The sequence below is a fragment of the Muscardinus avellanarius genome (genome assembly GCF_963383645.1).
Source record: "Muscardinus avellanarius genome assembly, chromosome: 1".
Taxonomy (NCBI): domain Eukaryota; kingdom Metazoa; phylum Chordata; class Mammalia; order Rodentia; family Gliridae; genus Muscardinus; species Muscardinus avellanarius.
In genome coordinates, this window is record NC_137786.1 from 360,409 (window position 1) to 386,248 (window position 25,840).

Genomic DNA, 25,840 nt, shown 5'->3' on the forward strand with positions numbered 1-25,840 from the left:
AGGAGGTGCCCAGGCCAGCCGGGCTCAAGCAAATGGTGGACAGCGCTGCTCTGCTTGTTTCCCACATTTTTTGGAGGTTATTTTTTAACATTTAAAATGTCTCTTAAAATGGCGTGTGTTAAATCAAATGGTGTAGCAGGCTCACAAGAGGAAAAGCAGTGCAGTCCTCCCTATCCTTGCTGTGTCTGCACCCGCGACGCTTCTGCTCCCAGGTTCTCATCTCACACCACCGAGCCGCTCCTGGATGTGAGTGCTGTGGCAGGAACCCCCACCTGGAGGGTCCTGAGTGCCCAGGGCCCTCACTCCCACCCTTGAGGTAGCACACAGACTGCGCCCTTCCTGGCTTGCCCACTCTGTGGCCCTGCTCCCAGGTCTGCGAGGCTGGCTTCTGGTTTCTGGCCGGTGCCCCGCTGCGTCCTGATCCCCATGCTACCTCCAGCACCTGCGGTCTGCACCTTTCATTCACGTTCTGTTCAGACTATCGGGCTGATGGTATTTTTTTGTGTATGGTACTGTGGATTGAACCCAGGGCGTTCTACCTCTGAGCTGCCCTTGGTATTTTTGTTTTCAAACAGTCTCACTATGTTGCTGAAGCTGTTCTCAAACCTGCGGTCCTCCTGTCTTAGCCTCCCAAGTACTGTGATTACAGGCATGTGCTACCACGCCCAGCTAGGCTGAGAGTATTTAATGTATTCTAGAACCATAAAGAGTCTTTTTATGCTTTGTGAATGGGTTGCATTTAAAGGGCAAAATAATAAAAATTAGAGCAGAAACCCATAGCAGTGTAAATAGAAATTTAAATGTATGTGGACATTTGCATTCCACTTTGAAGTTACACTACTCCACTCATAGACACAACAGGGACGCCTTCTTCGCCCTGACTCTCTGAGGTTGGAGTGTGATGTGCCTGGATGTAGATTTGGGCTGTTTATTCTCTTTGTTCTTAGTGTTGTTTGCCTGGAATATCTTTTTCCATGTTTTATGCTAATATTTTGCATCTTTGACTCTAAAGTGAGTCTCTTACAAACAGCACATAGTTGGATCTTGCTTTTTATCTATTCTAGTAATCTCTGCCCTTTCATTGGAGACTTTGACCCACTAATATTTAATGTGATTACTGTTAAGGAAGGACTTCTGTCATTTTGCTAAGTGTTTTCTCTATGTCCTAAGTGCAGGGATACGGGGAGGGACTGTGGGCTGTTCCAGATGCTGTGTGGCATGAGCTCTGATGTGTGCTTTGTTTCCCCGGCGCATATAGAATTCATGTTTGTACATGTCCCCAAAAAGTACATGCCTTAATTTACAGTTATTGCCCCAAAGTGCTAGGGGTCATCTGAGCCCTCAACAAGTGGAGATCTCTTGCTGTGGAGGCCCTGCCCGCCATGGACACTGCTGCGGTGGGTGGAAGGCTGGGGGCGGTTTTTAAAGTGAGAGCCCAAGGAACCTGGCCGCATCCACTGACTGCAGCACAGGCTGGTGCTTGTCAGCATTTGACCCACAGTAGCAGATTTGAGTCAGTCCTCTCGAACCCTGCTCTGTCGACTAAGGTCAGATACTGTTCTAATCATCTGGGGCCATCTCACCAGGGTTTACAGCAACCTTCCCAGGGAATCTTGAGATTCCCTCAAGAATCTCAGCCACTTTCTTTGTTCATCCAGAGAAGCAACTCCTTATCCATTTATCATGAGCTACTTCCTCCAGTTTTTTCTTGAGAGGAAAGAAATCCAGGCATATCTTTAAACTTCAGTTCTGGTTCTAGTTCTCTTGCTGTTTCTGCCTCTTCCCGCATCCCTCAAGGCTACCCATGAGGGTTGGATCGGCCTCTTCTACTCCTGTGATGTTGGTGCTCGGCTCCTCATGGTGGTATCTGTAAATGTGAATCCTTTCTACCGACTTTGCCCAGTCCACCAGAGAATCACTTTCTGTGGCAGCTACAGCCTACAAGATGCTAAGATTTGGAAGCTAGGCCTCCTCCTTGACCCGGGGGCTACAGGATGGATGTGTGCTGGCTGGCTTGAAGACACGCTGTCTTGTGGTTCATCTCCCTCCGAGCTCCTGGGTGTCCAGGGCCACTGCCGAGCAGTAAAGTTTTGAGTAGACTCTTTCTGAGCAGAGGTCTCAGCAGCAGGCGTCACACATTCAGCGACCCATAAACAGATGTGCGTCGTCCGGGCTCCACGGCTCCACTTCAGGGCACAGGCAGAGTGGCTTTGTTGCGCAGTGACAAGTGAGCACTGGCCTCAAGCTGGAGCCACTGCCCTGCTGGCCCTAACGGGGGCCAGCCCGCCCCTGAAACTTTGCCCAGTGTGGAGTCTGGGTCAGGAGTGACCCCAAGGCTCGTCCCCAGCCCCTGGCACCCTTGGGAGGTGGGGCCTACAGGAGGAAGTGAGGTCATGGGGCCTGCCCTGGAGGGGATATTGGGACCCTGGCCCCTGCCTCCCTTCTCTTTCACTCCTGACCACCATGAGATAAGCTGTCTGTCTCATTCACTGTGGTCTCACCACGGGCAGAAGCAACAGGCCAAGTAATCCTGGGCTGGACCTCCAGAACTGTGAGCCAAAATAAACCTCCCCTCCGTTTAGGTTGACTTACCTCAGGTGTTTTGTCACAGCACGGGAAAGCTGACTAACATGTGGTAAATGACAGTGGGTGATGGAGAGTCACTCGGTACAGCAAAAAGAGTTTACTTCTGCAGGAGATGTGCAACTGAGAAAAAAGTCTGGTAAGCAAGCACACCAGACAGGAAGTCTGCTTGGGTTTTTACCCCTGACTCAGTTCTGCCTCTTGCCCTGATTGGCGGGGCTACATCTCTTTGACACTGGCTAAATTCTAAAACAGGTAGGAATTCTGAAAAAAAGTTGGGCAAAGAAAGTTTAAAGTATAACTCTGAAGTGATTGGCTTACTTTAAGACAGGTGGGATTTTTTTTTTTTTTTAAATGCAGTACTGTGGGTGGAACCCAGGGGTATTCTACCTCCGAGCTACACCCCCAGCCCTATTTTTCATTCTTTATTTTGAAACCGGGTCTCATTAGGTTTCAAAGGGCATAAGTAGCTGAGGCTGTCCTTGAACCACCATGCTCCGGTCTCAGCCTCCCAAAGGTGGGAGTTCTGAAACAAAGTTAGCCAGTGTGGTGACACACACCTGTAATCCCAGCATTCAGGAGGTAGAGACCAGGAGGATTGCGGTTTGCAGACAGCTTCAGCTACTTAGCGAGGCCCTTTGCAACTCAGTGAGACCCTGTTTCAAAAAATAAAACGACTGAAAAAATAGGACTGGGGGTGTAGTTTGGAGGTCGAGTGACCCTGGGTTCCATCCCTAGTACCACAAAAAAAGAAAAGAAAAGAAAAAGAAAAAAAGAAAGTTTAAGATTCTGGAAGATTCTGGTTAACCAAAGGTTTTATGAACTAAAATGGCTAAGATTCTGGAAGATCTAGTCAACCAAGGGTTGTATGAGTTAAAATGGCTGCTGTATGACCTGTTTGACACACAAAAAAATTATACTTCTTACTCACACCAGGTTCTGGCTTCTCTCTGGCTGTGACCGTCCTAGGTGCGTCCTCTCCAGCAGGGGAACTCTTGGCCACTGCGGCCGCCATGCGAGTCCCTTGGGTGGATCTCCTGAACGACCCGCTGCAGCTGCCTCTGGGCACACGTGGCTCGCGGCATCTGAGCCGTGGAGTCCCCTCATGCTCCAACCCTCCCAGCCAGGCTGTTCCTCTGCAGTGCTTTCCTGTCGCTCCCAGGCTTTCCCAAGCTGGAGAGGGGCTGCCCCCGCGAGGCCTTGGCGTAGGGAGCCCGCTGGCTGTGTGGCCGCTGGCGTGTGGCCGCTCCGCCCAGGCATAGGGAGTCCACTGGACGTGTGGCCGCTCCGCCGAGCGCTCCGCCTCAGAGGAGAGCTCCTTTGCTTTCACACTGCTCCTGCGGCTTCTGGCTTTTTCAAGAACTTGTCCTCCGCACTCACAATGTGGCTAGTGGACACAAGAGGCCTGGCCATGGCATCTTTTGATTTAGGGTGAGAGGCGTGAGACCCTCCTTACACCTGAGCACTTGGGGCCACCATAGCCCTGCTAGCTGCCCGGTTTGAGGGAACAGGGCAGCCTGAGAGAGGGGAGATGGTGGCCAGGTGGTAGAGCACTTAGAGCATGCATGCTACGGCTCAGGGACTGCTGTGTGCCTGTGCGTGTGCGTGCATGCGTGTTAGTTACTGGGGCTTGAACCCAGGGGTGTTCTACCTAAGGGCTATACCCCAGCTCTATTTTATTTTCTGTTTTAAATCAGGGTCTCCCTAAGGTCCTTCTGTCTCAGCCTCCCAAGTACTAGGATTCCAGGCATTTGCCACCATACCCGCCAAATTACTGCCTTTTACTGTGTGTGTGGTTTGGGTGCCCCAGAACAATTTCAGTAGTAATATCAAAGATCACTGATTGCAGATTTCCACAACAGATACAACGATCATGGAAAAGTTTGAAATACTCAGCATTACAAGAATGTGCCACGGGGCAGGAGGGGTGCACGCACTGTAAGAGCAGTGGTGCCCACGGGCATGCCCAGCCTGGGATGATCGCCACAGGCCTTCGGCTTGGCAGAGGCAACATCTGCGAAGCATTATACCCTGGGAGCCTCCGATGGGCTGCTCCCACTGACCAGCAGGCTGGGGATCAGAGGATCAGCTGATTGCCAAAGCTGCTCATAGAGCTCAGGAAAGCACACTGACCAGCCAATTACAGAATTTATTACAAAGGATACAGATCACACCGTGTGCAGGTCATGGTATGAGAAAGGGGGTAGGCTTCCAGGCTGTCCCTGATACCCCCTCTAGGAGCCCCATGTTTTTGGCTATCCAGAAGCACTCCAAACCCTGTTCTTATGGGATGCTGGCAAAGATTTCCTTACATATTTAGAACCAGAATGCCAGTGTCTGTCGGGGGCTGCGTTGGGCATGCAGCACCCCTCAGCCAGGCAGTTTGCAACTCTGTGCGAGGCCTACTTCCTGTTTGGCACACCTGCAAGGCCAGAAAGAGCAGGCAGGCGGAGGGCCTTCTTGGGGCTTTCCTGACCACACAGGAGAATAACGTGTGCCACACTAGGGGCCTCGAGGTCTCCAGAAGAGTCATGCGCCACATGGTAATGTTTCAGTCACCAGGGACTGTGGGTACAAATGCAGTCCCATAAGATTATAATAAGCTGAAGAAGGACCATCATCCAGCCTCACGGCCATCCTAAATTGTGAGTGCACTCACGTTTGTACAACAGTGAAATTTCATGAGAGTGCACCTCTCAGGACACGCCCTGCACATGGAGCGACACGTTTTGGCACTTTGAAAGCCCCGTGGATGTTCCTCCTTGGCCTTTTGTCCAGACTGTACGCTGCTGTCTGCTCCAGCTACCATCAGTGGCTCAGGAGCGGCAGTCAGGACTTGAGCCTCTGAATGAACGCCCAGCCTCCCTGCTGGGCTGAAGACCTGCCCCTGTGAGGTGGCGAGAAAGGGCCTGCTGCTCCTCAGGGACAGACCAGAGCACCACCTGCACATTATCCCCTGCTCCCTGAAGCTCTGGGAGTGCGGGCTGAAGTTGTTCTCATCAGATCCCTACTGCCCTTGGTGAGGACCAACTGTCTTCCTGTCAATGTCGGCCCTGGAATAGCTGCTGCCTGGGCTGCCAGAGTTCCCAATAAGTGATGGATATTTCCCTCTTGTTTGTGTGGAGAGCAAATTTTGGAGTTCTTTTCCTTTTTTTCTGACATCATTCTGAATATAATTTTAATATGATTTATAGGAGTGTCTCCGATTTTTTCTCTTTTGTCATAACATGGCAATAAAATAAGCATCATTCATCATGGTTGGGAATAATGCGCTTTAGTCAACAGTATAAATGTTTTACTGCCTTTTCTAGATTCATTTGTTTAAACATTTGACAATATTTGGTCATTTTAAAGTTGCAAATGTCATAGAATAAGCTTACAAGTCAGACCATACATGATTTTTAATATCTAGATAATTGGAGTAGAGCATGCTTGCTATAAAATGGTACAGACACTTGCGTTTCGGTGGCTGAGGTGCCTGCAGGGCCGTCTTGTGGCATCCAGAACCATCAGAGAAGTGTTAGTTGTGATTGTCCTCACTGCAGACAGTCAGCATCATCTGTCCCTGATACTTGCAAAACTGAGCTGCTACAGCGCTTAAGTTAAAGTCCTAACTCAGAGGTGACCGTGGACACGAGGCCACCTTGTGATCAGATCCCACGTGTCCGTGGGCAGAGCCAGGCTCTGTGTCCCTTCTTTGGGCCATACTCTGTAGCGCTCTAGAGTGGTGACTGGCCTCTTACAGTGGACAGGTGTCATGCAGGTGAACTGCCTCCTAAAATCAGCGTTCGCAGTGTACACACTGGTTTGATTTCAAGACGGATTCTATGAACCGCCTTGTTGGGCAGAGGACTCCTTGAGTCGGTGTGCCTTCGTGGAGGGCACGGTGTTGGGATGTGTGGTGGCAAGTTGTGGTCCTGCTGTCAGGCCAGCTGTCCTGAGCGCGACCCTCCTCCAGATGACTTCAGTAGGGTGATGGGAGCATTGTACTGCAGTCGCACCAAAGCCGTCCTCCAGGTGCTGCGTGACGTGCCCTGTGGGCTGCGCGTACTGTGCGCTGGGTGATGAGTTTGCTTTTTCTTGCAGACCACACCACTCCTGGGCCAGGTGCGCTGACCCCTCTGCCAAGAGGTGCTTGGTCATGGATGCAGATGACGAGGCCGTCCTGAACCTCATTGCTGAATGCGAGTGGGACCTAAGCAATCCTCCTGGAAGCCTGCGATCCAGCCAGAAGGAGCAGGAGGCTGACCTCCACTGTGCCCAAGGTGAGCGCTCAGCCCCCAGCCATGGGCCTGTGGGTCCAGCTGTCACTGGTTCCAACCCACAGAGTGTTGTGTAAGAGACTGCCAGGGCTGGGGTGCTAAGCAGGGAGCACTGGCCTGGCATGCACAAGACCCTGGGTTCAATCCTAGCACTAAGAACAAGACTTACCTCTAACACAGGATCTTCACGAAGCTGTTGTGCGCTTTGAGTGCCAGTGATTGGACTGTGGACTATTAAAGGAACTCAGTGTGCTTGAGCATAGTCATACTGCACTGTTGTGTGAATTCCACCCTCCCTCAGATCACAGGAAAAAGTAAAATATTCTAGGGAGACAAGCAAGACAAGTGTTCTGTGAGCAGCTGAGCTGACATCCACAGCAGTCATGAGCAAGTGGTCACTGGGCATCAGGAGCCCTGAGCTCAGGTGGCCACAGTTAGACCTTTATCCCCACCATGGACGCCAGGACCACTTCCCTGGGCATGAACGCGTGCACTGCTCAGGGGCTCTGCTGCTCACTACAATTGTTTGTTTGTTTGTTTGTTTATTGTGTTGCTGGGGGTGGAACCCAGGGCTTTCTACCTCCGGGCTATACTCCCAGACCTATTTTATACTTTATTTGGAAACAGGGTCTCATTAAGTTGCTGAGAGCCTCACTAAGTAGCTGAGGCTGGATTGGAACCTGTGCGATCCTCCTGTCTCAGCCTCCTAAGCGCTGGGATTACATGTGTGCCCACCATGGCCGGCTGCTACAATTGTTCATAAGCTCAGGCCTATTCCTTTATGAGGTTCTGAGAGCACCTCATGAAAACAGCGCTGAGCTGAGGCATAGGTTTGGGCGGACACCTTGAATCCCCTGCTGCCTGAACATACTGCCCACAACCTCCCACACGCAGTCCTTACTTCCAGTCCTCTCCTGCGCTGTGGTAGTATTTCATTCTGGTTTTAGTTTGCATTTTCCTGAGGACTAATGCTGTTGGAATGTTGGCCCTTGTGTATCTTCTTTTGTGACACTCCCTCAGGTGTGCACACCCCGTTCGGTGGGGCTGTTTCTCTTCTTGGTGTTGAGTTGTGAGAGCTCTTTGTGGTTTTTAAGTATTGGTTTTTTCTCAGATGTAAGTTCCTTGATTTTTCTTTTATTTTCTAGCTTGCCTTTTCCTTTTTCTTAGTAGTATTTTGAAGAGCTGTTTTGATTCCGATGGAATCCTGTTTTTTTAATGGTTTATGCTTCTTGGACCCATCCCTCTGGACAGGTTTCCTCTGGTTCCTTACAGATGCCCTGGAGCATGGCCCCTTGTTGGATCCAGCTCTTCTGGGTGGAGTTCGTGGGTCAAGACATGTATATCCAGTTGTTCTGATGCCATTTGTTAAAAGACTCTTTCTTCATTTAGTTACCTTGGCACATTTGTTCCAAATCAGTTGACCTAGCCAGGCGTGGTGATGCACACTTGTAATCCCAGTACTTGGGAAGCTGATACAGGAGGACCACAGGTTCAAGGCCACCCTCAGCAACTTAGTGAAACTCTCAGCAACCTAGTGAGACCCTATTTCAAAATAAAAAATAAAATTGTGGGTATAGCTCAGAGGCAGAATGCTCCTTGGTTGAATCCCCAGAACCACACACACACACACACAAAAAAAAAAAAAAAAAGGAGGAGGAGGAGGAGGAAGAGGAAAGAAAGATCAGTTGACCTGCATCTACTTCTCATTCTGTCCTATTTTATGGGCCATTGTGTCCTTCCCTTTCCCTGTCCACTGTTACCCATCTTGGCTATTTTTTTTCCTTGTAAGTCTTAGGCTCAGGCCCTCTCAACTCTCCAGTCTGCCCCTGGCCCACCTGAAAACTCTTTGGAATCCACAGCAGTATGGACCATTTTATTATGAATCTACTCAGGCATCTTTCTCTTATTTAATCAAGTTAAGGAAAGTATGCTTAATAAATGTCATACGCTATCACAATCTTTTATTATTATTATTTTTGGTGGTACTGGAGTTCCTGGAAACGCTTCTACCTCTAAGATACACTCCCAGACCTATTTTATTGTTTTATTTGGAAACAGGGTCTCTTAAGCCAGCACGGCTGGCTTCAAACCTGTGCAAGCCTCCTGTCTCCACCTCCCAAGGGCGGGGATTACAAGCATGCGCCACCACGCCCGGCTATCACAATCTTAAAATGCAATATTAAATGAAAAATGTTTTTAATAAAGGAGAATCCAGACGTCTGTTGAGTCCTCCGTCCATCCAGCACCAGTGTGGGGACTCGGTCAGGTGGGGCCACGAGAAAAGGAAGGGCAGCTCCAGAGGGTGCTGTCCAGAACAGCCTGCCCAGGACCAGCTCTGCGGGGAGCTCCCCCCACAGTGCGGCGAGCCCAAGGCCTGTCGCACACATGGGCCGCACGCCCACTTCAGCCCACACCCAGGTAACCTTTCTAAGCAGTTAAAAGCTTTTCACAGTGTTTGCTATTAAAGGATGGTTCTTCTGGTGCCTTTATATAACCTTCTAAAATGCCCTAGGAAAGAGTTGAGCACACTGAAAATTACGGTCTACCCACATTTTAGGTTCCTTGTCTGCTCTCGGGTGCTTCTCTGGTGCGCACACACGCTCCCCCTCTCCCCCTCCACGCCACCCTCTCTTGCAGTCACACACATACCTTTTCTTCTCAGTACTTAGGCCTACATAAACACATTAGCTACACATTGAATGTTGAAATGAGGAAAATAAGTTGTCTGAGAATGACATCCACATCTGTGTGGTGTAAGTATCAGCAGTCCTCCCAGCATGGACGTGCCTGGCACTTCTGGAGTTCACGGGGCCTCTGAGCAGGATGTTTGGGCGATGAGCTTGAGGGGGTGGCCGCGGGGCATGGCGTGCGGAGCCAGTTCCAGGCTGTGGGCAAGGCTGGGTCCTGCTTCTGTCCAGCACCTCCTGCTCTCGGGGCCCCTCCCTGGACCAGGAACATTTACCCTGTGTCTGCACCTCTGCTGTGCCTTGGTCAGCAGGTCCCCCTTAACTGCCAGAATTCATCACTTACCCTCCTGGAAAACGCATGTGTGCACATGTCCTCCAGAGCCCCCGTGACAGTGTCTGTGTGCACCTTCACCACGTAGCCGTGTTCCGTGTGCTGCACATGGGTTCCCCTGAGCTCCCGTCACACCATGTTTACCCCTCTGTGCCCTGTTCTCCGTGTGTGTGTCTGAGTGTATGGCATGTGTGTGTACACGGTGTGTATGGCATGTGCACACGTGGGTGTGTATGGCATGTGTGTACACATGGTGTGTGTATGGCATGTGTGCATGTGTGTGGCATGCACATGGTACATGGGTATGGCAGGTGTCCACGTGTGTATGACGTGTGTGTGCATGGATGTGTATGTCGTGTGCACGTATGGCATGTGTGCGCACATGTGAGTGTGTGTGTGCCCGTGTTTCCATGGACACATGTATGCACATGTGCATACACAAGTGTGTGCCTACACACCATTTAAGAACCAACGTTCTTAAGAACCAGGGAATCTGGTCTGATCAGGCTCTAATCTCTGTCCATTACAGACTCCACAGATACTGAGGACTCTGCCTCTTCTTCTCAAAAGTCAAATTTGCTATCGCAGAAAGTGATAAATCCTTTACCTGTTCCTGAAAAGTACAGGAAGCATAGGATGCCTGGTGGAAGGTTCCAGGCACCTTCAGACCAGGAACGTCTGAGCTGCCTGGAGAGGACTGGCGGGCCCTGCGGTCTTGAGGAGAGTTCGAGCAGACAGGAGGGCTGCGAGGTCAGGAGCCAGGGGGCCTTCTCTGGTTCTGAGGCCTTGGAAGCTGAAGAGCAGATGTCTCAGAGCTCGAGTGTCATCAGGGCGGTGAGTTAGGGCCGGCGGTGGCCCAGGAGGTAAATGTCCCACATTTACATCTGTCTCCAAAGTTGGAATTAGGCCTCATGGCCACTGGAGCCACTAATGACCTGTATTGAGGATCCCATCCTGGAAGTGCAAAGATGTGTCCTGAATAGGAATTGCAATTTCTCCCAGGCTCAGAGGTACCTGGAACCTCATGGACAACTCTACTGCCTGTCAGCGGCCAGCCAGGCAAGCAGCCCAGCTGGAGGCCGTGGATGCAGGGGAGGGCCGCCCTGATGAAAATAGACAGGACCTGGATTCCAGCTGCTGGGGCAAGGCGGGCAGCTGCTGACCTACAGTGGGCAGAGGCCTGCAGGCAGTCCAGGAGTGAGGATGCTTCGCAGTGGGACAGGCAGGGCTGGGACTCTACAGAGGTCGAGGTGGGGAGCTGGAGGAGGCTCCCTGGGTGAATGGGGCTTGTTTGACTTTCTCTAGTGGGTTCTGAGCTGGACTACAGCATGAAGGAGTGAAGCTGGCAGCACTGAGCATCCTGGCTGTGTGGGTCCGCCATCAGGGCTGCAGTTGGGCACCCAGACCATTGCTGGATGGTGGTCTGACATCTTGCCATCCTAACTGTGGTGACTGGCTCTGGGCTGATCTGCAGATTGTGGGCAATTCTGCACTCACATGTGGCCGGCCATGACCCATCCATGTCCTGTATCCTCATGTTCTGTGCTCACATGTGCCTGGCTGTGATCCATCCATGTCCTGTATCCTCGTGTTCTGTGGTCACATGTGACTGGCCGTGATCTATCTGTGCCCTGTATCCTCATGTTCTGCGCTAACATGTGGCTGGCCATAATCTATCTGTGTCCTGTATCCTCATGTTCTGTGCTAACATGTGACTGGCCATAATCCATCCGTGTCCTGTATCCTCATGTTCTGTGCTAACATGTGACTGGCCATAATCCATCCGTGTCCTGTATCCTCGTGTTCTGCGCTAACATGTGGCTGGCCATAATCCATCTGTGTCCTGTATCCTCATGTTCTGCGCTCACATGTGGCTGGCCATGATCCATCCGTGTCCTGTATCCTCGTGTTCTGTGGTCACATGTGACTGGCCGTGATCTATCTGTGCCCTGTATCCTCATGTTCTGCGCTCACATGTGGCTGGCCATGATCCATCCGTGTCCTGTATCCTCATGTTCTGCGCTCACATGTGGCTGGCCATGATCCATCCGTGTCCTGTATCCTCATGTTCTGTGCTCACATGTGGCTGGCCGTGATCTATCTGTGTCCTGTATCCTAATGATCTGGGCTGAGGGAAGAAGGAAATGGGGAAAGTGGGGTTCTGTGCTGGCCTGGCACCAAGACAGGCCCTTGCCTGAGGCATTCCAGTGAACCTGGGCTGGTGCTCACTAGGGCGCTACCGAGGGCCCTCTCTTGGCTCAGCCTGGGCTCCCCTTCTGGAGGAGGCACCCTGCTGTTAGAGACCTTCTTTGCTGTGACCAGTCGTAATTGAGCAGGCCATTTCCTGTGATTTTGTGTCTTTTGCAGTCTTCTCCCAGACCACACTCGGAAGCTTCACCTGGGAAGGGGGCTGCTCTGGAGGGGGCACTCCTGGAAGCGCTGCTCAACCTGGTGGACAGGCACTGGCGTGGCTGCAGGTCCTTGCATGGCAACGAGGCATTCCTTGGTGAGTCCAGAAGCAGGTAGCCCACTCCAGACAGCACCCTGGCAGGTGCTGCCAGCCCAGCAGCTTAGGGGTCCTCTGTGTGCACCACCTGGGGCTCCAGAGAATCTGGGGAGTCGACCCAGCACTAAGTAATTGACGTCCACCTGAGTACCTGTGGCCCTACTGTGCCCTGCCCTCCCCCAGCCTCTGCCTCTTCATGGCAGCCTGGTTCTGGGGAGGGGCCAGGCCAGCCTTGGGCAATGCCTCCTGGTGCTCAATGCCGGGTGCAGCGTTGGGCTCTCATCGCCTGTCTTTGCCAAGGGCTGGAGAGCTGGAGAGCCATCCGCCACCTGTTTGCTGGTTGTGAGCAGGCCCTGGATTTGCAGAGCATCTGCTGGACATAACATGGGGCCCAGCAGGACAGTTCCCCCTAGAGAGGGTTTGGGACTGTTTGCTTCCGTGAACTCCATGCTGGAATGTGCTAGGAGCTCCATCTAGGAGCCTGGCAGCTGCCTTCTTTCTTCTGCAGCCTGAGCTGCACATGTGTCCCCTTGGGTGCCAGACTTGCCCCTGGCAGAACCTACAGCTCAGAGCGCCTCTGATGCCACCACCAGGCCCAACCCCTACTAGCACACGGTCCTTGGCTCCTCCTGAGTCAGGGTGCCCGAGGGTCTGCAGCTCTCCAGGCCCTGGCTCTGCGTGGGTATGCCCTGTCTTAGGGCCAGGGTCTTATTTGTGGTGGCAGGCTGGTCTCCAGCACCCAGGCCCATGGAGCTGCCAGGCTGCTGGCCGGTGAGCTGCCCTGGCTTCACCCAGGTTATTCCAGACTGGAATTTTTAGCCTTCCTTGAAGTCTCGACTATGGACAGTTTTCTGTTCTTTTCTACCCCACCTGTGATTTGTGTGGCGCCTGAGCAAGGTGATGTCAAAGCGCCATGTCCCTCGGTCTCTCTCCAAGCTTCTCAGTGTTTTGAGACACAGAGCCGCACGTTTGGACATGTTGGTCTATTCCTTCCTTTAGCTGCAGTGCCGTGACAGCGTTTCATTTTTACTTCAGCTCAGGCGAGGCACATCTTGTCATCTGTTCAAGAGATCGCAGCAGCTCAGGACAGTTCAGAACTCGGGAGTGAAGAGATTCGCCGCCTGGCCCTCGAGAAGCAGACCTTGCAGAACCGCCTCGCTGAGCAGCAGCAGCAGCACGCTGCCGCGCTGGGCACGGCGACGCGGGAGCTCGGCAGCACGCGGAGGGAGCTGGTGAGCCGGGCCCCAGGGCACGGGCCGAGAGGGAGCTCGGACTTCAGGCCCAGCCCTATATCCTCCCCTGCTCCTCCAGGGCCAGGAAATGCCTGACTGTTCCATGCCCATACCCAGGGGAACCAGACCCCAGGGGAACGCGGCAGCTTTGCTGGTCATCCCCATCTGCCTGCCACTGACACTTCTTGAGGGTCGGGTGGGAGAGATGGGGGTGGGTACTGGGCCAGGGCCACAGTGTAGGCCTGTGTCCCCACTGCCCCCGGCACAGGATGCCCGCCCTTTGAGTGAGGGTCTGGCTTCCTGGTGATTCTGGGGTCCCATGCCTGTCCTGCCGCTCCAGCCAGGATGCATATGCCCTGCATGAGTCTGAGGGGCCCTCCACCACTAGGTGGCACCCACGAGCAGCCAGAGCCCTGGCCTGGGCCTCCCAGCCAGTTATCCTATGGGTGGGTTGTTTGTGAATGAGTGGATAGTCTCCTGTCCCAAAGTCCATACTAGCAGGCGCATGAGGCCAGTGCTGACCCTCCAGGTAACCTCTCTCTGGCCGTGCAGTACCTCCCCCAGGTGACAGCTGGGACCTGCACATTCACCGTCATGCAGCATCTGCACGGCTTAGCCGCTAAGGGGCTGGCCTCCCATCTGAAGGCCTGCCCGCTGGGATCCTCCTCCAGGCCCCTCACAGGTGGCCTCGGTGCTGCAGGGTCTTTGCAAGACCGTGAGAGTCCTCATCATGGACAGTGCTAGAGAACCAGAGCTGCCGAAGTGGAACTAGCCTGTGGTCGCGTTCCTCTTGCCTGCATGCTGTGTGGCCCTGCTCCCACCAGGGACGGTGCAGGAAGATGTGTGAGCCAGGCTGGCTGAGGGCAGCAGCTGCCTGGCCTGTCTCCCACATCAGCCACCTCCTTTGTAAAGTGGGGAGCAAACACCATGAGATTTCACAGATCTGAAACTGCCTGGCAGGTAGTACCTTTATTTTACTAGAACCGTCCAGGAGATCCCACATGAAGCTTCATTTTTAGAGGAAAGGGGAAAGCCTCGGTACTCAGTGCACTGTGAGTCTCCTGCACACACAGGTGGTTCCTCTGTCTGGAGGGGGCTATAGCACGCCAGGCCTGCACCCTAGCACTGCAGAGGCAGCTGTGGGAAGTATTGTCCTGCGGGACCCAAGGTAGCCCTAAGAGGGACCAAACAGTGGTGCCTGCCAGGGCTCTGTGCAAACCTGAGGTGTATCCTGACCCGGCCCTTACCAGGTATACCACTGACCCTGAGGAGTCTGGGACCAGGTGTGCCCTGACTCTTAGTACTCTGGGACCAGGTATACCCCTGACCCTGAGGCATCTGAGACCAGTTGCAACTCAACATATGGAGCTCAAATGTCAACTGTGTGCTGCCACTCTACCTAAGTCCTGCCCAGAGGGTGGCCCCAGCACATGCTGTTCCCTCGCCGCCTGTGCGCACTCTGGACACGAGCAGGCTAGAGTCCCCTGACTGGGTGAGTGAGCCGAATCTCTACCCTGGGTGACCTCAGTCCTGTGGTGGCACCACTGACAGGGACAGCTGGAGAAGTACAGAATACAGTACGGGAGCAGAGCTTTGGGGACCGTGGGCACCACCGTACAGGGACCATCACTGAGCCCGAGTCCTCAGAGTGCAGACACGGGGTCCTCAGTGTGCGCCACATGGTCTTCCTGTGAAGGCTGAGCCAAAAGGAAGCCTGTATCTGTAGAACTGTTTATCAAAAGGCTTCATCCCATTTTCTAGATGCATTTTACTGAATCTGACTGGTCTGTTTGAAGTGTCTTTTCTGTGCCCTTAGGATACCTTGAAACAACATTTAGACAAGTCTTTAGAGGAGAATAGTAGCTTAAAATCTCTCTTGTTCAGCATGAAAAAAGAAGTAAAGAATGCAGATGCTTCTGCTGCACTAACTATGCAGATTACTGGTGAGTTTACCGTTTATTTTTAACCCTACTTGGTGAAGCTTGAGTGTTCAAAGTGTACGTGGGGTAGATGTCATTCTAAATCATTTCCTACCAGAAGTCTGAAGCCGGGAGTCTGTCCTGAGCGGGAGGGAGCCCTCACCGCGGGCCATTGGGGGGTGGGGGGGCTTGACCCTGTTGGTGAGCACACACTGGCCCGGTGGCCTGAAGCAGGCAGGTGGGGGAGCTGTCTTACGACCCCACTGAGTCTGTCACTGCAGTGCGGAGGAATCTGCTGAGGTCCTGCGGTGGGCGCCGTGGGCTGTGTTTGCATTTCTGCTCCCCGGCGGGTGTCTTGAGCTCCGTCCACTGACTCCGTCACCGTTTCTTCCAAGTCCAGATAATTTTCATTTCTCTCTCTTCACTTTCTTCGGTTCTATTTGTTTGTTTATTTTGTGATACTGGGGGTTGAATCCAGATGTATTCTACCTCTGTGTTACATTTATTTTTTATTTTGAAGCAGAGTCTCTTAGTTGCAGAGGGCCTCATGAGTTTTCTGAGGCTGACAGCAAATGTGTTCTCCTGTCTCAGCCTCCCGAGTGCTGAGATTACAGGCATGTGCCACCACACCCAGCGTCTTTTACTATTTTAAGACAAGTTCAAGTTTGGATACCTGGGTTGTGACGAGAGGGCCCGGTGCTGGTGTTGCCATGGTACCCTCTCCGGGAGGCTGCCTCTGTGTTACTCAGGCTGACGCTGAGTGCCTGTTTCTTTCTCTTGAGGGAAGACTCGAGGCAGGGGCAGCTGCCCAGGCTGGTGCTCCTCCACCTCGTCCCCGGCTGCGGCACCACAAAGGAGACACGCTCCAGGCAGCTAGGCCTGTACCCTGGCAGAGTGTCTGCCCAGATCGTTTGTCGTTTGCAAACTGGGGTGTTTTGCTGGATGGGGGGAGTCTTTTATATTGTTCCTTCTGTAGTCTAAATTCTCCTTTTTGCCTCTGCTCCTACGGCTTGTACTTCCTGGCTCTCGGATGGCCTCTAGCTTGGTCTTCCTTCCTAGGGCTCTCCTAGCCACTTCTGTCCTGCGTTTCCTGACATTGTGGTTCTGGCTCAGGTGGCTAGCTGTTCTCACAGCACTTTCTGTCATCCTTGCGCGTGTTGAAGCAGTGGGTAGGGTGTGACCTGCCCAAGGGCCTGTCTGTGTCTAGGGACGCTCTTGCAGTGGCCGTGGGACTTGCCTGCAATACTTTCTGTTCTTCTTTTCATGTGGAATTTGTTCTCCTGATTCTCTAGAAAGGCAGGGCCAGGAGGCTTTTCTGACTTCCTGGATCAGAAGCATGGTGGCCTCCCTTTGGTATTTCCCAGGCCCGTTTCCTCCCTACTCTTCTCTGTGCCCTGTCCTGTTCCACCGCCCTCCAGCAGCTGTTCTCTCCAGGGTGGGCCCTTTCTAGATTGGGTGAGGCCAGTCAGCCCCTCAGGCTGCCTTGCCCCTTGTTGGGGACTGGAGTCTCCCTTGCCCCTTGCAGGGGACTGGAGTCTCCCTTGCCCCTTTCAGGGGGTCTGGAGTCTCCCTTACCCCTTGCGGGGGTCTTGAGTCTCCCTTGCCCTTGCGGGAGTCTGGAGTCTCCCTTGCCCCTTGCGGGGGTCTGGAGTCTCCCTTGCCCTTGCGGGGCTCTTGAGTCTCCCTTGCCCCTTGCTGGGGTCTGGAGTCTCCCTTGCCCTTGCGTGGGGGGGGGTCTGGAGTTTCCCTTGCCCTTGCAGGGCTCTTGAGTCTCCCATGCCCCTTGCGGGGGGGTCTGGAGTCTCCCATGCCCCTTGCGGGGGGGGTCTGGAGTCTCCCATGCCCCTTGCAGGGGTCTGGAGTCTCCCTTGCTCTTGAGGGGGTCTGGAGTCTCCCTTGCTCTTGAGGGGGTCTGGAGTCTCCCTTGCCCCTTGCGGGGGTCTGGAGTCTCCCTTGCCCTTGCGGGGGGTTCTGGAGTCTCCCTTGCCCCTTGCTGGGGTCTGGAGTCTCCCTTGCCCTTGCGGGGCTCTTGAGTCTCCCATGCCCCTTGCGGAGGGGTCTGGAGTCTCCCTTGCCCTTGCGGGGGGGGGGGTGCTCTTGAGTCTCCCTTGCCCCTTGCTGGGGTCTGGAGTCTCCCTTGTCCATTGTTCAAGGTCTGGAGTCTCCCTTGCCCCTTGCAGGGGTCTGGAGTCTCCCTTGCCCTTGCGGGGCTCTTGAGTCTCCCTTGCCCCTTGCTGGGGTCTGGAGTCTCCCTTGCCCCTTGCTGGGGTCTGGAGTCTCCCTTGCCCCTTGAGGGGCTCTTGAGTCTCCCTTGCCCCTTGCTGGGGTCTGGAGTCTCCCTTGCCCTTGCGGGGCTCTTGAGTCTCCCTTGCCCCTTGCTGGGGTCTGGAGTCTCCCTTGCCCTTGCAGGGATCTGGAGTCTCCCTTGCCCCTTTCTGGGGTCTGGAGTCTCCCTTGCCCTTTGCTGAGGGGCTCTGATTTTCCACCTAGGTGCTCGTGGTGATTGACTAATACGGGAATCCTGGGAAAGCCTCTTCCTGGCATCCCTTCCATTCGTGCCCTGTGTAGGAGTTTGAGTGGACAGACCCTCGGGCGCCTCTTGCTCTGCACTCTCAGTGCCATTGGACGCGGCCCAGCACGCGCCTGCTGTCACTGTGGTTGTTAGGCTTTGTCACTGCTTTCCTCTCTGGCTCCTTGTATCTGCCATTGTGTGGCTTTGCAGTAGTGTGTCTAAATGTGGAATTACTTGTATTCCATATTTGGATTTAGGGAGCAAGAGATACTGTGTCTCTTTCCTTCTAGAGTAGGAAACCCAGAAAGAGACAGGAGTGTGTAGAGGGAAACTGAATATACTCTCTGCCACTGATGGGTGTGGCATTGGAGGGCACACCAGGGCACATGGCCACTGGACTCTGTCTCTAAGTCGCAGGCCCTCCTCACAGCACCTAGTTTACTAGTGGAAAGGCCTGGAAAGGCCAGACAGAGCCAGTGCCGCGCCATGCTCCTTGTCCCTGGGGTGGGACTCTCAGGGGTGTCTGCAGGGCTGACCTCCCACTTCAGCTCCAAGAAGGGAGCCAGAGGAGGAGCCTAGGTCTTTTCCAAGCTGTATTTTTTCTCTGGTAACTCAGCTCCAGTGTAACCTAGCATTGTTCAAGATGCATGAATGATTTTTGCCTTACGTTGCCTTGCTTCCCTGCCAGGACTGCAGACGAGCGTGAAGCGCCTGTCTGGTGAGGTGGTGGAGCTAAAGCAGCACCTAGAGCACTATGACAAGATCCAGGAGCTCACACACATGCTGCAGGAGAGCCACAGGTGCGCTGGGCTGCTGCGCGCGGCCGAGGGAGGAGGCCGGCTGGGGGGGCGGGGCGCAGGGCGGCAGCTGTTGGTGCTTCCCAGCGTTTGCACCCAGGCCCCACGTCTGTGCACACTCCTCTCTTGACAGGAGTGAGGCTCTTTCTTCCTGCTGTAGCATTTTGTGAGGTGTGATCCATGAAGTGTAATGACTGAGGTGTGACCCAAAGGTGTGATGGCCCCCATGAGGTGTGACTGGGGGTGTGCTTGAGGTGTGGACCCTACCGTGTACGACCTGTGAGGTCTGGACCAGGACCTGCAAGGTATGCGACATGTGGGCCATGCAGCCTGGGAGTGTGTACCCTGGAGTGTGTGCCATGAGGGATGGCCCCCGACGTGTGGGCCATGCGTGACCCAGAGGGGTGGCCAGGGGGCACATGAGACGGGAGATGTGGCGTGCTGTCCTGGCCCCTTGGGCTGTGTTTCCTGAAGCCTGTGCTTTCTCCCTCTCTGCAGCTTATGGCTGTTCACATGGAAACATGGACATTTTACATTTACCCTCTGGCTGTGCTACAGCAGCAAAAAGGGGACTAGGAGCTGCGGCTTTTTATTCAGAGGAGGTGTGCTGGGCAGTGGGTGGAGGCCGGGGGACTGCTGCTGAGCAGGTGAGGGTGGCCACCTGGGCACCGTCCAAGCACGTGTGAGCCCAGGTCCTGGCCCTGCTCTCAGCGCCTCCAGTCCCTCCTCACTCCTCCCCTCTCTGCTTAGGAGTGGCCTGATCATGGGTGCAGCCCCGCTGACCCATTAGGGATTAAAGGCCACAGGCCCAAGCTCCTTCCAGGCCTGAGTTACAGAGGGGCAGGAGTTCCAGGCAGAGGGGACTCAGTTGGGAATGGATGGGATGAAGGGAAGGTACCACCACCTCGGGCAGAGCAGTGGCCAGAAGGCCCTCACCCCTGGAACCTATCGGGCCATCCTGGGCAGTCATGGCCATTCCAGTGGGTACGCTGCGGCTCTGTGCAGTCAGAGCAAGTGCAGTTTCTAAATGCAGAGGGGCCAGGCTTTGGCCTCTGAGGCTCGTGCTAATGGACCAGTGGCTATTTCCATGGCCAGTGCCTGCTGAGTGGACTGGTCAGTAGCAGTGACCACCCTTGCGGTGTAGATCGTTTGTGGAGTTAGTGTTTTGCGGGCCATAAGGTGTTCTTCTCAAAGAGCCACGCACGGTGGGATGCGGGGAGCCTTCACCCACTCAGCCCTTCTTGCTGTTGGACGCCACGCCTGGGCTGGGGTCAGGCGGGGCACAGCCCGCCTTGGTCTGGAAGGCGAAGCAGAGGGAAATGGCCAATGGAAAGTGGGAGTCCATCGAGCTCTAGACAGGTGGTGACCTGGCACCCTGGGGAGGGAGTAAGCCTGGCTCGGGAACTCACAGTTTGGTGCTGGGGGGCTTTGGCCTGGCCAGTGGTGGAGGAGCAGGAATGGTACCTCAGGGAAGGCAGCAGCCAGCCTGGCACAGGGAAGAACTTAGCCATGGCCTCCCTGTCCTTCTCCAGCTCCCTGGTCAGCACCAATGAGCACCTGCTGCAGGAGCTGAGCCGGGCGCGGGCGCAGCACAGGGCCGAGGTGCAGCAGATGCGCTGGAGCTTTCAGGAATTCAAGAAGACCGTGGCCCTGTTCCCACCCCGCAGCGCCAGCCCTGGGGGCCGCCAGTCCTGCTGACTCCGACCCAGACCCTTCCTCCTGTCGTCTGCCACGGCCTTGTGTATCTTGACTCGCACTTGCTGGCAAGGATCGCCTCTTCTGTTTGTGAATTCCTTATGATTTTCAAAATGTATTTAGGGACTGTATAAAGCACCCCAAAATAATAGAATGAATACCATTATCTATCCATCAGTTATCCCGAGAAGCAGTAAACATAGGGTTTTTCTTCTAATGAAAGTAAGAGAGAATATGAATGATAATTAAAATAGTTTTTGTGGACAAGCAGTCCTTATTTAATGAACTAATATACTGAGAAGTTAATTTGTATGTATGTACATGGGGAGGAGGTACTGGGATTGAACCTGGGGGATGGTCTACCTCTGAGCTATACCCCAACCCTATTTTATTTTAGTTTTTTGTTTTTTTGTGGGTCTGGGAATGGAACCCAGGGACATTAGACCTCCAAGCTACACCCCCTGCCCTGTTTTGTATTCTTTATTTTGAAACAGGGTCTCACTAAGTTGCAGAGGGCCTCACTAAGTTTCTGAGGCTGGCCTTGAACCTGCAATTCTCCTGTCTCAGCCTCCCAAGTACTGGGATTACAGTGGGCCACCATGCCCGGCTGTGAAAAATTGATTTTTAAGTGCTCTTTACAAATTATAACTGAATTTCTCACTGATTATTTTATAAAACAAGCTACCCACTATGTTAAGTGGCAATACTTAAGTTCTAAGACTTAAAGTAGAACTTGTAAGGTATGAAAATATTGTTTTATGATAGTAACATGTCTAGTAAAATTATCTTCTAAACTTTGCCTTTTGCTTATAGTATATTTCTGAAAATTATAACAGGACATAAAACTAGGGGGTTTTTTTTGTTGTTTTTTTGTTTTGTTTTGTTTTGTTGGTGGTACTGGGGTTCCTGGAAGCCCGTCTACCTTCGGGCTACACTCTCAGACCTATTTTTATATTTTTTATTTGGAAACAGGGTCTCCTAAGCCAGCGCGCGCGAAAACTAGGTTTTTAGTTTGGAAACTCGCTTCATATGTAATCCCTGCTTTGTTAAAAACAAGAGGTAGGTGTGTGTGTGTATGTACTGGGAATTGCATCCAGGGGCATGCTACCTTCGAGCTATACCCCCAGCCCTTTTAAGTTTTTTTTAAGCAAGTTCTGGCTGGGTTGCTGAGAGTCTCACTACATTGCTGAGGCTGTCCTTGAACCTGCAATCCTACTGTCTCAGCCTCCCAAATACTGGGATTATAGGCATATTTCACCACGCTTGGCAACAAGGTTGTTTTTTTGTTTTGTTTTGTTTTGTTTTTTTGTGGTACTGAGGGTGGAACCCAGGGGACTTTTCTACCTCCAGGCTATACTCCCAGACCTATTTTGTATTTTATTTGGAAACAGGGTCTCACTATGTTGCTGAAGCTGGCTTTGAACCTGTGTGATCTTCCTGTCTCAGCCTCCCAAGCGCTGGGATTACAAGCGTGTGCCACCACGCCCGGCTAGCAAGGTAATTTTTTTAAGCAATATTCATTTAACAAGAATGAGTAGGCCTGAGAAGCAAGCACTCTGTAGCTGTGTGGGTGTGAGTCCAGTCATTGTGAGAGGTGGAGGTGACCCTCCGTGTCTCTCCTGCCACCTCTGTCCTGGCTGAGGCCCTCGGCACCAGGTATTGGAATCTAGCAGGAAAATGCGTAGTCCCAGTTAGGTTTTGAGGTGTGGGGTGGAGTTCTTCCATCATCAGACCTTTAATTTATTTACTCAGAAGCATCAAAGGGTTTCAGTAGCAATCCATCTTAGTGTGTAGAAAACATCGCCAGGCCGTTCTTTCTCTTTTTCTCGCTTTTGCTTGTTTTGGCAATTGTGGGGATGGAACTCAAGGGAGTTCCACCACTGAACTGTGCCCCTAGACCTTTTTATTTTGAAACAGTATGTTGCTAAGTTACCGTACACTGGGCAAGGACTTGTCATTCTCCTGTCTCAGCCCTCCCAGGTACTGAGATGGCAGGCCATTCTGTTTCTTTATGTTTCTATTGTTTGAGTTTCTATGAGCTTTTGGGATCCGTGAGTTCATATTTTCCATCAGATTGAGAGAGTCTGGCCGGGATTCCTTGTTCGGCCCTCTCCGCGGCCCCTCCTGGACTCCACTGACATTCTGCTGGCCCTGGACATTGTCCCGTGGCCCTGCACACACTGGTCTTTTCCGCCCTTTGTTTGAGTGCCTCCTTTGGGGTTGTTGCTGTTGGCCAGTGCAGACTTCGCTGAGCTTCCCTTCCGGACCCTAACCTGACGTGAGTCTGTGTGGTGAAGTTTTATTGTCCGTGATTATCTATCCACACTTAGTTCTAGAATCCCATTTGGTTCTTTCTTGTTAAGGTTTTCTCATTTCATTCATGTAGTTTTAACTCCGTAACCACGTCCTTGATAGCTTTCCTAGGTAATTCTGAGCTCACTCAAGAGTTACAGTATTGTGATGCCGGCCACCCATCCCCGTCTGTGTGAGTGCCTGCTGGCCGTGCTCTCAGCACCCAGCACCCAGCGTCTCCCAGAAGCTGTGTAAATACCTCCTGTGATTGTAACTCGCCTCCGCCTGGGTACTTCATCTGTTTGTTGGTCATCTGAATTTCTTTTTGTCCCATGCCTGTTCGAGCATTCTCCCTATTTTTCTGTTGGATAGTTTGTCTCTATTATTTGCAGGTGTTATTTATAGTTGACTATCCCTAATCTGAAAATCCAAAGTTCTCCAAAATTGGAAGCTTTTTGAGCACATATGGGCCAGGGTGTTGCTCAGTGGCTAGCGCTGGCCTGGCACACACACACCCCAGGCTCATCCCCAACACGTGAAAACTTGGCATAGGGATGCTCAGCCCGTGAAGTCTGTGCAGATATCCCAGCCTGAATCCTGAAGCGCTCTGCACAGCCTGCGGCTCTGAATGTTTGTGGCTTGTGCTTGTGAGCAGTGGCTTCCTTTCTTCTCACTTTTTAATAGTATATCTTAAGAAGAATTTCATATTTTATTATTGTCCAAAGTATCAATCTTTTCTCTATGATTAAAGCATTTTGGATCCCAGTTTTTAAAAATCCATTTTCATAGTCACTGTGAAGTGTATATTCAGCCGTCTCTTTTCCTGACGTGCAGATCTTAAGACCCCTGGGGTCTCTGAGGGGATTGTGCCTCTGAGCACTAGTGAGTTAACATAGAAGCTAAGCCTCTGAGCTTTAAGATGGGCCAGTCACAGGAGACCCAGGCAAGCTGGGGCTCAGCCTCACCCAGCCAAGGCTAAACTGACCAGCAGTGGCCAATGATGCACTTAAGTCATGTGTACATAAGAAGCTTTCATAGGTGAAGGGTCCTGGAGGCAGTGCCCGGTGGCATGGAGCTTGTCCCTCCAGTGTCCTAGCCCACACACCTCCCCATCTGCAACCTGTGGATGACAAACCCCTAATCGTAAGCCTTTCCCTGAGTCCTGTGAGAGCTCAAGGAAATTAGCTGAACTCAAAAGAAGGGGTTGTGTGACCCCAGCTGATAGTAGGTCATAGTAGGTTGGTCAGAAACACGGCCTGGGGCTGGCCGGCCTCTCCTGAAGGTGGAAGTGCCTTCTTGGGGACTGGCCTCAACCCGCAGGTGTTGAGGTATATACTTTAAGTACATATGTAGAATTTAGGTATGTCCTCTACAAGAGGACATCAGATCATGAAGGGCACAGATCTGGTTCTGCTGCCCAGCTTCCCAAAGCCCTGTTCTAAGGAGTGCTCTGTCCCTGGTCTGCTCTTCCTCTCTTCACCCTCTCGGCGCATGTCTTTCCAGCTGACATTCAGGATGCCTGGCTGTTTCTAACCCTTTGCACTTCACAGATTTACTGAGCCCTGATTTCCGCATCCCCTGATGATGTGGTCCTGTCGGGAGCTGCGTCAGTCACTGGATGGTGTGAACCAGGCTGCGCCTCCCTGTTCTCAAGAAGAATTTACTTAGATGCGATCGCTGCGTCCCTAATGCTTGGCGGAGCTTGCTGGTGAAGTCGTCTGTGCCTGGGTTGTTCGTTTGACTGCTGATAAGTTTAATGAATGCGTTAGGATGTGGCAGTGCCTGTTTTCACCAACAGCCCAGCCTCCCCAGGTTGGTTGGGGCTAGGTGATGAGTCCTAAGTGAGGCTGTGAGAGGAGCTGAGGTGCGTCACGTCAGGCGGCCACTTTGACACTGCCTGGCCCTCGGGCCTTGTTGGCCACATCACACATCAGAGGGAATTTTTCTGTTGGAAGAGCCCCCTCTCTGACTCAGGTGGGCTTTGTGTGAGTGAGAAATAAGTGTCGGGTGTCTAGCCCTGCGGTGTAGGGGTTTCCACTGTAGGTGGCAGTCACTGACCTGAAGCCTGAGGGCCGTGTAGGCTTGCTACTCTTCCTCGAGTTTTACAGTTTATATCTAAGAGCTGGCCCGTGTTGTCTTAATCTTCAGATTTTTTGGCATAGCACTCGCACTCTTGCTGGCATTTTAATGGCCACAGCACCTGAAGCTACGTCACTGTGGTAGAGATGTGGCCTCCCTGCCCCGAGCAGTAGTGCAGCAAGGAGGCCACACATGGTGCACATCTGCTCTGCCTCGGCGTCCGAGCAGAGACAGCGCCCCGGCAGGCTACCCTTCATCTTGCACGCCCTGGCTCAGGCTCTCCTGTGAGACTGCGCTCGTCTCCCTGCCTGCCCTCGGCTGCTGTGGCCCCCAAGTGCTTGGTGAAAGTCTACCCCGCAGAGCATCTGTCTGGTCACTTTCAGTTGGAGCTACCTGTTCTCTCTGTTCCGCTGCCTTCACTTCCCAAACACTCCACTTGTTGGCACTGTCTTCCTGCATGAAGTTCTTTTAATATTGGTGGCAAATCCTCCTGATACCTTTATTTGAGCCTCTTGGAAACTGTCTGGGGCTGGTGTCTCAGTGGCACATGACTTTCTGCTGACATCGCGCCTGCCATGGAGGCTGCGCGGTTGTTCATGACACGGCTGTGAATGGTGCTTTGAATTTGGGCCCCAAACCAGGCTGTCGCAGAACCAGACCCAGCCTGTGAAGCAGCAGCTGCCCGATCCACTTGCCCTCCTGAGGTTGGGTGGACCGCCGTCCTGCTGAGCCAGTGTTAAATGCTCCTTTCGACAGTGCCCAGGGCTCTCTGTGAGCTCTGGGGCAGAGGCAGACCCCACTCGCCCCCTCTGGTGGTCCCTCCCACAGTGTGTGCCTGCGAGTGTCCAGCTCCCGTGGCCAGAGAGGTGTGCTTGCTGGCACAGGGTGTATTCGCTAAGAAAAACAGAAATTCATGTTGTAACACCTTTATTTATCACTTTACCA

At 52.9% G+C, this 25,840-nt stretch overlaps 1 protein-coding gene across 1 annotated transcript in view; it reads left to right on the forward strand.

Moving 5' to 3' along the window:
• The window catches only part of CEP72 (centrosomal protein 72), a gene marked incomplete at both ends in the record, with an annotated part of 33,283 nt that extends 12,756 nt beyond the window's left edge, over positions 1–20,527 (forward strand). Inside the window, 8 exons of the mRNA XM_080714720.1 lie at positions 6,670–6,848; positions 9,054–9,263; positions 10,393–10,697; positions 12,231–12,369; positions 13,405–13,601; positions 15,418–15,544; positions 18,721–18,832; positions 20,362–20,527. Of these exons, the coding sequence (XP_080570846.1) occupies positions 6,670–6,848; positions 9,054–9,263; positions 10,393–10,697; positions 12,231–12,369; positions 13,405–13,601; positions 15,418–15,544; positions 18,721–18,832; positions 20,362–20,527 (1,435 nt within the window). The remainder of the gene's footprint in view (positions 1–6,669; positions 6,849–9,053; positions 9,264–10,392; positions 10,698–12,230; positions 12,370–13,404; positions 13,602–15,417; positions 15,545–18,720; positions 18,833–20,361) is intronic.
• Positions 20,528–25,840: the final 5,313 nt, after the last annotated feature.